This window comes from Eschrichtius robustus, chromosome 3, assembly GCF_028021215.1.
Source record: "Eschrichtius robustus isolate mEscRob2 chromosome 3, mEscRob2.pri, whole genome shotgun sequence".
NCBI classification, from domain to species: Eukaryota; Metazoa; Chordata; class Mammalia; order Artiodactyla; family Eschrichtiidae; genus Eschrichtius; species Eschrichtius robustus.
The window spans coordinates 4,331,365-4,345,029 of NC_090826.1; the positions used below are offsets into that span (position 1 = coordinate 4,331,365).

Consider the following 13,665-nt stretch of genomic DNA (forward strand, 5'->3'; position numbering starts at 1 on the left):
TAAAGAAGCAGGAAAATACAACCCAAATTAGGACAAAAATCAATCAATCAAAACTAATCCAGAACTGACCAAGATATTAGAATTGGCAAACAAAGATATTAAAGTAGGGACAAACTTTGTAACATTATCTCCAGATTTTGGTAACTTGAAACTAAACCAAGTTAAAATCAGAATTCACTCACTATCTGGGTCACTATCTGGGTCATTTCAAATAGGATAAAATACTGGAACATTAACTGCTGGGCAGGTCTAAGAGGTCTACCTACCTCTGCCTTCTTTGGAGAGGAAGACTAAAGCATAAGCTTGTCAGTGGTTGTACAGGTATTTCCCATGTTCAAGAAGCAACAGGAAACACTGAACATGGAGGACAGAAAAAGACCCTGAGACAACTTCTGGAGATGAAAACTACAGTATCTGTGATGAAAGCTACACTGGATGGGATTCATGGCAGATCAGACACTGCAGAAGAAAAGATGAGTGACCCTGAAGGTGCAGCAATAGCAATGACCTAGGACGGGACACAGAGAGAAAAGACCACAAATAGAAGTGAGGCTTGCTGCCTGATACATGCGTAACTGGGGGCCCTGAGGGAGAAAAGAGAAGAGGACAGAAGAAGGAATGATCAAAATTGTTCCAACTGTGATTTAAAAAACCCAGAGATCCAAGAAGTTCCGTGAACCCCAAGCAAAAACTCAGTTAAAGGACAATTCTGGGAAACAGAGGCAGCGGCAGACTAGGCTTTAAATCTCCTCCAAGGCCCTCATGAGAACAGACAGGGCAGCTGGGAGAGCAAACCCAAATCCCACAGCCACACTGACGGTAGGTCAGGCCGGAGAAGCCAACAGGGTCATCCGGTCCTGGTTGACAATTAGATTAGACTAGATGCTGTTTCCAGTGCCATAACTACATCAAAATTCAACACCGGAAATTTCCTTTCCAGAAAAGGTAATTATATTCTTCCCTTAACGACAGCTGTATGGGTTTCTTCTCTAAGAAAATGATCTATTCAGACATTTCTAAGGACCAGGGTAAACTGTATTTATTACTTTAAACTGGGTTTATTACATTTCACTACTGTCCTTTTGAGTTACTTAATCAAAAAATCACAAAATATACATATTTTTATAATCTAGGATACTATCTTTCTTTCATACTTATATTTCTCAGAGGTCGGTACTTGTTTTATTTTTAGAACGTAACTACGAACATACGTCAAAGAAGGGAAGATACTAGATTTAAAGAAGGGAACGGGTTAGAAATAAATTTGACTCTGTTTAATATTTTTAACTATATATTCTATGCTTTCAATGCATTCAACTTTATCAGATAAAATTGGAAATTTATTCTAAACTGACTCTGATGGAAAACACATGCCTACCACCCACCACTGCAAGGGATTCTAGCAGATATTCTGGCAATTCCTCAAGTATAAGTGGTGCTGTACATTCCAGTACCACTTATATAAGATGAGATTATTAATGTACACACTGGTGGTAAACAGCAATCCTGAGGACAGTCTGGTAAGTACAATATTCAAAACTACAAAGAACACAACAATTAAAACCATCACATGTACTGCCTTTCCGGGAAGAAGGAAAATACTTAATAATGTGCTTTGTCCCAAAGCAATCAACTATTAAGTTTTGGGACCTGAATATTTTTAAATATCTCGGAAAATCCTGGAAGGTCACAAAGATGGAGGCCAGCACATCAAGTTCTAGGCCAGAGAAACACGCGTGCTGCTTCCACCAACTGTAAGATTAAATTCAGCAAGACCGGGACTTCCCTAGTGGTCCAGTGGTTAAGACTCCGTGCTCCCAATGCAGGGGGCCTGGGATCGATCCCTGGTCAGGGAACTAGATCCCACATGCATGCCGCAACTAAAAGTTCTCATGCCACAACTAAGGAGCCCGAGGGCCGCAACTAAGGAGCCCGCCTGCCGCAACTAAGACCCAGCACAACCAAATAAATATTTTTAAAATAAACCAGTAAATTCAACAAGACCAGTTTCCAAAAACTAGAATCTCAACTCATAAAAAACCACTCCCAAATGACAGACTCACTGGTGCCTTTGCACCAGCACCCAGGACCTGCTGCCCAAGAGACACTGCCCAGCCCTCCATGGACACCCAGCAGTGTCCATCAGAGGAAATCCATCTGGATGGAGGATGGTTGGACACTAAGCCCCCCTCTACAGCTTACACTTTTGTTCATTCCCTACCTTTCTGACTTTCTAAGAGCCTAACTGCCCATGATCTGGAACATTCTTTCAGCCAGCGAGACCCCTAGAAGCCGAGAGCCAAGGGCTCAATGCTCTTTCAACTCTCCTCCTAACCTCCTCCTCTTCCCGCCACAGGTGGGCTTCCCCCCCAGGACACTAGCTGCCTGTCCTTGGGAATACACTAAGAGGCCCTGAACACAAGGCACCGGCCTCAGCACAAGGCGCTGGTGTAGCCAACGCAACGCTGACGGCCGTGGCCACACGTGGGGATGGCACCACCCACAGGAAGGACACCACTCTGCTGACGGCCCTCGATCCCTTTCTTAAAGCCACACCCTGAGGTCACGGCCTCCCCACTCTCAGACTGTGCTCCAAGGGAGTAGAAAGCACTTTTTAAAAACAGCAAACTCAGGGCTACATTAACAGTGCAAAATAAAGCTGGCAGTCCTTGGCTTTCAGCCAGCCTCTGATTCTTGAGCCCTGTATCTGCAGGGCACCCACATGATGTGTCCCTTTAAGGGTCACCAACAGACCTCCCCAGGCCCTCGGTCAGGGAGCTGCAAGCAACAGAGCTGACTCGTGGCTGAAGCACAAAGCGCTGGGCCACACTTCATCACTGCCCAGTTCTACACCTCTGTATTCAGCAAAAACTCAACCAACTGATTCAAATTAAAGCAATCTGCAGTGAGTATCTGACAAATGTTGCTGTACTGGGCACAGATGGAGCTGTGCCATGAGCTGGAAGACTCAGCTCTCTACACACACTTACTTGAAGGGGAGGTGGGTGGCTTCCTGGAAGGCCGCTGCTCTGCCTTGGGGCGAATGGCGTGCTCCATGGGCGTGTCCGGGTGTCCTTCAGGGCTCAGTGAGTACTGGAACTGGACTGTCCCCGACTCCACCTGCTTCACCTACAATCGACCACAACAAGAGCGGTGACGGCCACGCTCCCTTCATCAGCACCCTTCGGTTAGAACAACTCAACCAGGAACAATTCGCCTGGCCCTAAGACGACCAATGAGAATCAGAACCCCAGGAGACCACCATCACAAGAACACCCTCACCAAGCAGAGATCACAGCACTGCTGCTCCAGTTTCGAATGCGTTTTTTAATTAACCTATGTTATGCTGACTGTTTCCCTTTTGGTGTATAGTTCTTTGAGTTTTAACACATGTAACCACCACCACAGCCAGGGTACAGAACAGCCCCACCACCCAAAACATTCCCTCACTGCCTCCTTGTACACCATCCCGCCAACACCCAACCCCGCAATCTACCCCTCTCTTCTGTCATATAAATGGGATCACATGCTATACAACCTTTGAGACTGGCTTCTTTCACTCCCTGCGATACTGATGAGACTCTCCCGGGCCAAAGTGTGTACCCACAGCCCGTTCCTTTTTGTTGCCGAGCAGTTTTCTATTGTATGATGCACCCCAGTGTACTTATCCATTCACCCATTTAGGAACATTCGGGCTGTTTTCCAGCTTGAGTGGTTATAAATAGAGCTGCTAGGAACACTGGTATACATACTTCTGTGTGACATAAGTTTTCATTCCCATAAGGTTCACTTCTCTACGAGTAGGATTGGTGGGTCATATGGTATGTGTATATTTAATTTTACAGGAAACTGCTAAACTGTGACTTGCTTCTGGACTCTATTCTGTTCCATTCATCTATGTGTCAGTGCCTTTACCAACAGCACTTTATCGTGATTACCGTAGCTTTAATGAAAGTCTTGAAATTGTGTAGCATGAATCCTCCAGCTTTATCGTTCTTTTCAAAATTGTTTTGACTCTTTCTAATTCCTTTGCTTTTCTGTATAAACTTCAGAATCAGCTTGTCTATATATACAAAAAAATCATGTAAGGACTTTGATTGAAATTGCATTAGACCTATAGGTCAATTTGGGCAGAATTTATATCTTTACTATGTTGAAACAGTCTTCCAATCCATAAAGATGTTTCTCCATTTATTTAGGTCTTCTTTGACTCAGCCTTTGTAAATAATGCTGTTTTTTAGATTTTGCTTTCCAGCTGTCGTTAGTGTAAAGACATGTGATTGATTTTTCTATCTTGACCTCCTGTTGTATCCTGAAATCTCCCTAAACTTGTTTATTCTAGGAGCTTTTGGTAAATCCCTTGAGATCTTCCGCACAGAAAATCATGTTGTCTGCAAATAAGATTTGTTCCTTCCTTTCCAATCTGTATGGTTTTTAAATTTTGTTTTCTTGCTTTATTGCACTGGCTAGAACTTCCAGTACAATGTTGAATAAGATGTTGAGTACTATGCGTGGGCATCCTTCACTTGCTCCTGATCTACGGGGAAAAGAATTCAATCTTTCACCATTAAGTGTGATGCTAACTAAAGGATTTTTGTAGACACTCTTATCAAACTGAGGAAGTTCCTCTTTATTCCTGTTTGCTCAGTTTTTGTCGTAAACAGACGTTGAATTTTGTCAAATGCTTCTTCTGCATCAATTGTTATGACCATACGTTTTTCCTTCTTGAGGCTGTGACTATGATGAATTACATATTTTTGACTTTCAAATAGAAAATAGCCTTGCATTCCTGAGATAACCCCCAACTTGGTCATGGTGTTTCTTTTTCCATATTGTTGGATCCAATTTGCTAATATTTTGTTGAGTATTTTGCATCTAAGTTCATGAGGCTTATGTATCCATAGTTTTCTTTTCTTGTACTGCCTTTTTCTGGTTTTGATATCAGAGAAATGCAGGCCTTGTTACATGAACTGGGAATTGCTCCTATCTATCCTACTTTCTGGAAGAGAATGTATAAAATCGGTGTTATTTTTCCTCAAAGGAAAAAACGTTTAGGACAATTTACAGTGAATAGGTCTGGATAGTTCTTTTTCAAAAGTTTTTTAACCATGAACTCATTTTCTATAAAGTTATAAGACTACTCAGATTATCTAGTTCATCTTGGGTAAGTTTTGATAGTTTGTTGTTTAAGACAAACTGATCCATCTCATCTAAATTTTCAAGCTTATGGGCATAGAGTTGTTCATAGTATTCCCCTAATATCCTTTTCGTACCTGTGTGGTCTGTAGTGGTATCCCTTCTTTCATTCCTATTATTAGTAATTTGTGTCCTCTCTTTTCTTTACTCTTTCAGTCTTGTTAAAGGTTTGTCAATTTTATTGAGCTTTTCAAAGAATCAGTTTTTTATTTCACTGGCTTTCTCTAGTTTTTCCTCTATTGTTTTTCTGTTTTCAGTTTTATTAGTTTCTGCTCTTATCTTTATCACTGACTTTCTTCTGCCTTGCTTTAGGTTTATTGTCCTCTTCTTTTTCTAGTTTCTAAAAGTGGAAGATTAGATTATTGATTTGAGACTTTTCTCTGTTATTATATAAGCACTTAACGCTATAAGCTTCCATGTAAGCACACTTTAGCTGCACCCTACAAATTCTGATATGTTGTATTTTCATTTTTGTTCAGTTCAAAATATCTTCTATATTTTCTTGAGACTTCCTCTCTGACTTATGGATTTAGAAGTGTATCAATTTCCAAGTGTTTCTAATTTTTTATGTTATCTTTGTTATTGGTTTCTAGTTTAATTCCATTATGATCGCAGAATATACCTTGTGTAATTTCGGTTCTTTTAAAATTAAAGCTTGTTTTATGACCCAGGATATGGTCTATCTTGGTGAATGTTCCATGTGCACTTGAAAAGAATGTGTATCCTGCTGTTGTTGGGTGGAGCATTCCATAAAGGTCATTTAGATCCAGATGCTTAATGATATTGTTCAGTTCTATATGTTGGTGATTTTCTATCTACAGGTTTACAGTTTACTCCAAGAGGAGTGTTGAAATCTCCAACTACAACTGTTAATTCTTCTATTTCTTCTTTCTGCACTATTAGTTTTTTGCATTTTGAAGCTCTATGTTAGATGCACACACTTTTAGTATTGTATGTCTTCTTGGTGAATTGACTCTTTTATGATATGTAATATCCCTCTTAATTTCTAGCAATTTCTTTTGCTCCAAAGTCTACTTTGTCTGGTATTAATATAGCTACTCCAGTTATCTTTTGAATAGTGTTTGCACAGAATGGTTTTCCATCCTCTTACTTTTGACCTACTACATCATTGTATTTGAAGTGAGTTCCTGGTAAACAGCATACAGTTGGACCTTGAGTTTTTATGCCACCTGACAACTTCCGTCTTGACGTTGGTGTGTTCAGACTATTTATATGTCATGTAATTATTGGTGTGCCTGGATTCAGAACTACCATTTTATTACGATTTGTTCCCTTTGTTTTTCATTCCTGTTTCCCCTTTCTTGCCTTATTTTGAATTATTCCATTTTATCTATCTATTGGGTTTCTCACTGTCTCTTTGTATCTTATTTTTAGTGACTGCTCTGGGGTTTACAATGTAAATATTTAACTTTTCACAATCTACTCAAAATCTATATTTTATTACTGCAAGTGGACTGTAGAAACCTTATCACCCTACAGGTCTCTTTACCCGCCCCTTGTGTATTATAGCTGTCTTACCTATTATACCTACATACCTTAAAAATCCTATCAGACACTGCTATACTTTTTGCTTCAACCATCAAACATATTTTAAAGAACTCAAAAGGAGGAGAATACTATATTATAGTTATCATTTTTGATGTTCTTCCTTCATTCCTGATGTACCAAGTTTTCATCTGGTATCATTTCTCTTCTGTCTGAAGAAATTCCTTTAGCAATTCTCTTAGAGCATGTCTCCTGCCAATGAATTCTCTTAGTTTTAGTTCATCTGAGAATGTCTTTATTTCACCTTCATTCCTGCAGGACTTTTGCTGGAATAGAATGCTGAGTTCTGGGGTCTTTCTGTTACTGCTTTTAAAATGTTGCTCCATTTCCTTCTGGCCCTCATGATTTCTGCTAAGGAACCCACAGATATTCAAATTATTGTCTCTGTGTAAGTAATGCATCATTTTTCTATGGCTGTTTTCAAGACTTTGTCTTTATTTTTTAGCAGTTTGATTATGATGTGTCTGGTTGTGGATTTCTTTGCATTTATCTCTGGGTTCACTGAACCTCTTCAATCTGTAGGTTTAAGTCTTTTGCCAAATTAGAGGAGTTTTCAGCCACTGTGTCTTCAAATGTTTTTTCTGCACAGAACCCTTTCTCTTCTACTGGGACTCTGATGACACAGGTGTTAGCCTTTGTGGTCCTGCCCCACAGGTCCCTGAGGCTTCTTTCGTCCACTGTCTTCCAATCACTTTTCTCTCTGTGGTTCAGACTGGATAAATTCTATTGATTTACCTTCAAGTTCACTGACTTTTTCTTCTGTCACCTCCATTCTGCTATTGAGTCCACCTAGCGAATACTTTACTTTGGCAATTTTATTTTTCAGTTCTAAAATTTCCATTTGCTTCTTCTTTATCTTCCATCTCTTCGCTGAGACTTTCTATCTTTCCCTTTGTTTCAAAAGTGTTTGCTCCGATTTACTGGAGCATTTTTATAATGCCTGCTTTAAAGGCTTTGTCTGATAATTCCAACATTTGTGTCACCTCAGTATTGCTGTCTGTTGAATGTCTTTCCCTTACGAGTTGAGATTTTCCTGGTTCTTTGTCAATTAAGTTTAGATTGTATCATGGACATTCTGAATATCACATTATAAGATTCTGAGTCTCGTTTAAATCCTATGGAGAACGTTGATATTTTTGTTTAGTTAGGAATCCACCCAGCTGGGTTCAAGCCCCAGTTTCCAACCAGCCTCCTGTGGGTGGTGGTTTCAACACCAGTTCCATTTTCAAAGCCTGTGCAGTGATACTCAGGCCTCTCCTGCATGTGGTCCACCCAGTGGGCAACTCCATCCACAGTCCAGTTCTCAAAGTCTGCGATACGCTGTTTAGGGTCAGATTCAGGCACGTGAAGCTGGGGGTTAGCTCAGCATTTCTTAAACAACTTTATGGGGTACTTTCCAAGCTCCTCCCTCTCCAGACCCCCCTAGTTCTTTCCAGTTTCCTGGGGCTCCCCTTCCAATCCTCTGGCCAGACCCCACTGTGCTGCACACCTCTGGCAGCAGTACCTGAATGCAAGGCCAAGCAGTGGGGGGACAGAGTGGGGTTGCTTTTTAAGTGCAGGAGTGTATAAAAGAGCTAAAGTTCCCATCTGTCATTGCTGTAAGACAATATACAATTTCTAAAATTGACATACTAAGAAATAACAGTAGAAGCATAATATTTAGAAAACAAAGTAAATACCATATGTCACAGCTAAGAGTTGAAAGCGGCTGCCTCTGGAGATATTTTTTTTAAAGACAATTATTTGCTCAAGGAAAGAATACAGGAGTTGTTTAAGAAGGAAAACATAATCATATTACACTACTTACCTTCACAGTAAATAATCATAATAACATAAACCGCAAAATTTACTTAGTAAAAAATTATAGGATGTTTATAGCATGTATTTTTTTTTCTTTAACATCTGCCACTCCTACTCAACTGTAAGTTCCATGGGATTATAGAGATATTTTTCCCGGAGCAGATACAGGTGCTCAATAAAAAGTCACTGAATGAACAAATAAGATAAAGATCTGACGGGCGCACAGGCAGAGACCAGGCTTACCTAGGTTTCCACCCCTCTGACTGGGTAGATGCTGGCACTGCTACATGAGATGAGAAATACAGGACGAAGCAGAGCGGCACTTTTAGAGAGCAGGAGAGTGAATCAAGTTTGTGACCAGTGGTAGTTTATTATTTTAGCGAATTACATCTGTTTAGAGTAGTGGTCCTCAACTGGGGGCGACTGTGCCCCCAGAAGAACACACTCAGCTATGTCTGCAGACACTCCGGCTGTCATCACTGGGGGAATGCTACTGGCATCTAGTGGGAAGAGGCCAGGGACGCGGCTCGACACCTTCCAGCGCCCGGGACAGACCCACAGCAAAGACTTACCTGGCCCCAAACGCTAATAGCGCTGAGGTTGAGAAGCCCTGATTAGAAGTGATATTCCTCATGAAAAATGATGGTATTTAACATATTTGTGTCCTTAAGAGAGTCAGACCTTCACAACACTTACGCTCCAATATAGTTTACACACTTAAAAAGCGAAGGAGATGTAGTGGCATGAGAAGGCTAAAATTAAACAGAATAAGGATTTATTTACATACATACATACACAGAGAGAGAGGGAGAATGAGAATGAGAAAATGGCAATGGCTTCAGGATTTCTAATGGCAATTTTATGATAAGGGCTCAAACCAGACCACGTGGGAATGCAGCACAATGTGGTCCCATAATGAGGGACATTGCTTATAATAAGAAAAGCTGCACAATCAGCTGCTCCCTTATTCAGGCTCCCAAAGCATAATCCAAACCACAAATAATAACACGGAAAACAATGTTTGTCACTAGACTCAGCACACGGATGACATACTGATATAACAGGTCTGGTCCTTTACCTAAGAAAAGTTAGACAACTGAGTCCTAAAAGCCTCCTGTTTGTGCTGCTGAGACAGGACGGGTGTATTTCAGGAATGTCAGCAGAAGAATCAAACAACACACCCAGGCAAAAACGCTGTCACAACCCATTAGTAGTGTCAGGAAGGACTTGGGACATCAGCCAGAGCAGTGGTGTCACACGGGGTCTGTGGCCCCCAGGTCTCTGCTCCCCACCCCGCAAGGCCGCCAACAAGCCAGTGGAGGCCAGGGGATAAGACCCACACACACACGCTTCCACTGGCCCTGCCCCACTTTTATTTGCTTTCTATACTGGGGATCAGAGAAAGCTTCATTTCAAAATGGATTTTTTTTTAAGTCCTGCTGTGGTCCCTCCCCTCCAGACACAGCTGGAGAGAGCTGAGGTCCAGTGGGTATGAGTGACAAGCCACAAAGACCAGCCAGGGCAGTGCCCACTGCCCGGCTCCCATCCCAGCCTTGTCCACACGAGACACAGCCCCCAGTGCACCAAACGTCTCAAGGGGGCCTTTTTATTAAGGGAACCCTCCTACACTGTTGGTGGGAATGTAAGTTGGTGCAGCCACTGCGGAAAACAGTAGAGAGGTTCCTCAGAAAACTAAAAATAAAATTACCACATGATCCAGGAATCCCAGTCCTGGGCATATATCTGGAGAAAACTCTAATTCAAAAAGACACATCCACCCCAATGTTCACAGCAGCACTATTCACAATAGCCAAGACATGGAAGCAAACTGTCCATGGACAGATGAATGGATAAAGAAGATGTGGTACATATATACAATGGAATACTACTCAGCCATAGAAAAGAACAAAATAATGCCTTTTACAGCAACATGGATGGACCCAGAGATTATCATACTAAGCGAAGTCAGAAAGAGAAAGACAAATACCGTACAATATCACTTACATGTGGAATCCAAAATATGACGCAAATGAACCTATCTATCAAACAGAAACAGAATCAGGGACATAGAAAATAGACTGGTGGTTGCCAAGGGGGAGGGGGTTGGGGGGGAGAGTTTTGGATTAGCAGATGCAAACCAGTGTATTTAGAATGGATAAACAACAAGGTCCTACTGGATAGCACAGGGAACTATATTCAATATCCTGTGATAAACCATAATGGGAAAGAATATGAAAAAATGTATGTATATATATGTTAACTGGGTCACTTTGCTGTACAGCAGTAATTAACACAACATTGTAATTCAACTATACTTCAAAAAAAAATAAATTTAAAAAAAAAAAGAGGGCTTTTTAAAAAGCACAGAAGTGGATCTCATGGCACCATGTATACAAATAAGAGTCACAGGCCCCGCAGGTCACTTTGAGAGACTGATACATGACCGGCGACATTATAAGACCCCAGATAAAACCGGCCTCAGTGAGTTCACAGCCGACTATGACTCAGAAACCACACTTATTTTTTAAGGGCACAGCCATGACGTGAAAAAACAGTGCTCATGAAACATCAGCAAACATACTTGTCAGCTTCTGATTTTGAAAATGCATGAACTTGCTAGAAGCTCACAGAAAATAATCATACTTACGGAGCCTCTTAACAATTTACCTCTTCGGAGCTCATGCTGGCTGGGGGTACCTTATAGACCAGACAGTGCGAGGGGTTGGGCTGGATCCCACCCTGTAGAGGTAACATCACCCGCCCGGAGCTGGCTTCCAGCACGGGGTTCCAGACAGCCCAGCGTACCATGTGCATACACGCCAGGTTCGACAAGGAGGTGACCGAAGCTGCCTGGAATGGAAACAAAGCACATCGGTCATGAGTCATTACCAAGCCCACTCGGGTGGGGGAAATCAACAGTGCTTTCCCGGTAAAATTTCACTAGAGAGCAGTGTAGCAAGGCAGGGGGTCATCACAAAAGAAAGAACCACCACAGGAGGAGGACACGGCATCACATCAGTGGCTCACAGAGAGCAGGGAAGCCAGCCTCCGGTTCTGGGACCCCACCCCCCTAACCAGGACCCTCTTGAAGACCAACACCATCTTTATGACTCCTCCTCTTCCTGTAGGATCCTCCTGCAGGTTTTCAAACACTCTGCGCCTTACCAACATCTACCCAAATCCATGAATAAAACGCCAGGAATGGCACTTTGTGTTAGTGATGAGACACTTTGTAAAATGATGAAGAAAACACGTGGATATTGGGAGATTGGGATTGACATATACACACTGCTATGTATAAAATAGATAACTAAGGGACTTCCCTGGTGGCGCAGTGGTTAAGAATCCGCCTGCCAAAGCAGGGGACACGGGTTCGAGCCCTGGTCCAGGAAGATCTCACATGCCGCGGAGCAACTAAGCCCGTGTGCCACAACTACTGAGCCTGCGCTCTAGAGCCCGTGGGCCACAACTACTGAGCCTGCGCACCACAACTACTGAAGCCCGCGCGCCTAGAGCCCGTGCTCCGCAACAAAGAGTAGCCCCCACTTGCCACAACTAGAGAAAGCCTGCGCACAGCAATGAAGACCCAATGCAAAAAAATAAATAAATAAATAAAATGAAAAATAAAAAAATAAAAAAATAAAATAGATAACTAATGAGAACCTAATGTATAGCACAGGGAACTCTACTCAATGCTCTGTGGTGACCTAAATGGGAAGGAAATCCAAAAAAGAAGGGATATATGTATACATACAGCTGATTCACTTTGCTGTACAGCAGAAACTAAGACAACATTGTGAAGCAACTATACCCCAGTAAAAATTAATTAAAAAAAAAAGAATGCACATGGATATTCAATTTAGGGTTATTAGCACACAGTTTCTCCCCCAAAGTTTCAGCTCCTAATGGTATGTTCTACCTATGTAACTTATGTGTAATTAGGAAATCAGTCAGGTTGAATGTTACGTGCTGTTCCTTCTTTCACTGCCTCTGTCATTGGCCAGATGCAAGGGAAGAGGACCCTAGGACACCCCAGAATTAGCCTCCACGTTCAAACGAAGCCATTTTCACAAATACGGCTTCAGGGCTTGATTCAGTAGTGTTTTAAAGAAACCACTTTCATCCACTTATTCAAAAAGCAGCAAGAGGCCGGTCATGTGGTTAAGACTTCACCTTCCAATTCAGGGGGTGCAGGTTCGATCCCTGGTCGGGGAGCTAAGATCCCACATGGCTCACGGCCAAAAAACCAAAATATAAAACAGAAGCAATATTGTAGCAAAATTCAATAAAGACTTTAAAAATGGTCCAAAAAAAAAAAAAAAAAAAAGCAGCAAGAATAAAGCGGAACTCGGAGTGGGCCGTGGTCGGGTCCTGAAATTCCTGCTCGGCTGGGCAACAAGACTTGTGATCCACCCCATTATGGCAGCTTCAGAGACAACGGCTCTGCCCCCAGGCCCTGAATGGCAGATTCTGCAGGTTCCCTGGCACATCGGCTCCCCCAGGAAGGCCATTTCGCCACCAGAGGACACGGGGCGCTTGGCGACACCAGGTGAGACTGGAGCCCAGGAACAGCACTTTCCACCCCAAGAGCCCAGCGGCACTAACCGCAGTCAGACTGACAGCCGGGACTCGGGGCAGCGGCCACGCCCGCCTCTGCCCCACAATTCCAGCCTCAGTGGTAATGCTGCGGAGAAGCCACCCAAAGGCGGCAGGTGTAAAATGCAACGTGGCCACAGCATCTCCCTCCCTGCGAGGACGAGAGCCAAGGACCGCGTGGCGCCTCACTGCCGCCGGGCAGCCGAGGGAGCCAATGGCCCTCCGTCCCTCTTGACCACCGGCTGCACGCACTAACCCAGCCGCCCCCTAACTCAGGCCGTGGTCACAGGGAGGCTGACAGCTGCAAGGAGGGGGCCTCGGACTCTCGGAAGGAATGGAAGCCCAAGCCTGCCTGTGATGGTGCAGAGCACGGTCCCAAAGGAAAGGCCATGCCAACGGGGACCCTCTGACCCGAGCTGTGTCTGGGGCCACAGAGGCAGGGAAGGCTCCAGCGGTGTGCCCGGGGCTCCCCACGGACCCTGCTCATGTGGCTGGACACGGGTGAGC

The 13,665-nt window shown here is 43.1% G+C and overlaps 1 protein-coding gene across 6 annotated transcripts in view; it reads right to left on the reverse strand.

Moving 5' to 3' along the window:
- The window catches only part of NPHP4 (nephrocystin 4), a 141,737-nt gene that overhangs the window by 59,085 nt on the left and 68,987 nt on the right, over positions 1-13,665 (reverse strand). For all 6 annotated transcript variants that reach the window (XR_011073448.1, XM_068538758.1, XM_068538757.1 and 3 more), the window contains exons 11-12: positions 11,230-11,412; positions 2,991-3,129 (exon numbers count right to left, since the gene is read on the reverse strand). Coding sequence is in view for 5 of the 6 variants with exons in the window: in XM_068538758.1 (XP_068394859.1) it covers positions 2,991-3,129; positions 11,230-11,412 (322 nt within the window). In the remaining variant the exon portion in view is untranslated. The remainder of the gene's footprint in view (positions 1-2,990; positions 3,130-11,229; positions 11,413-13,665) is intronic.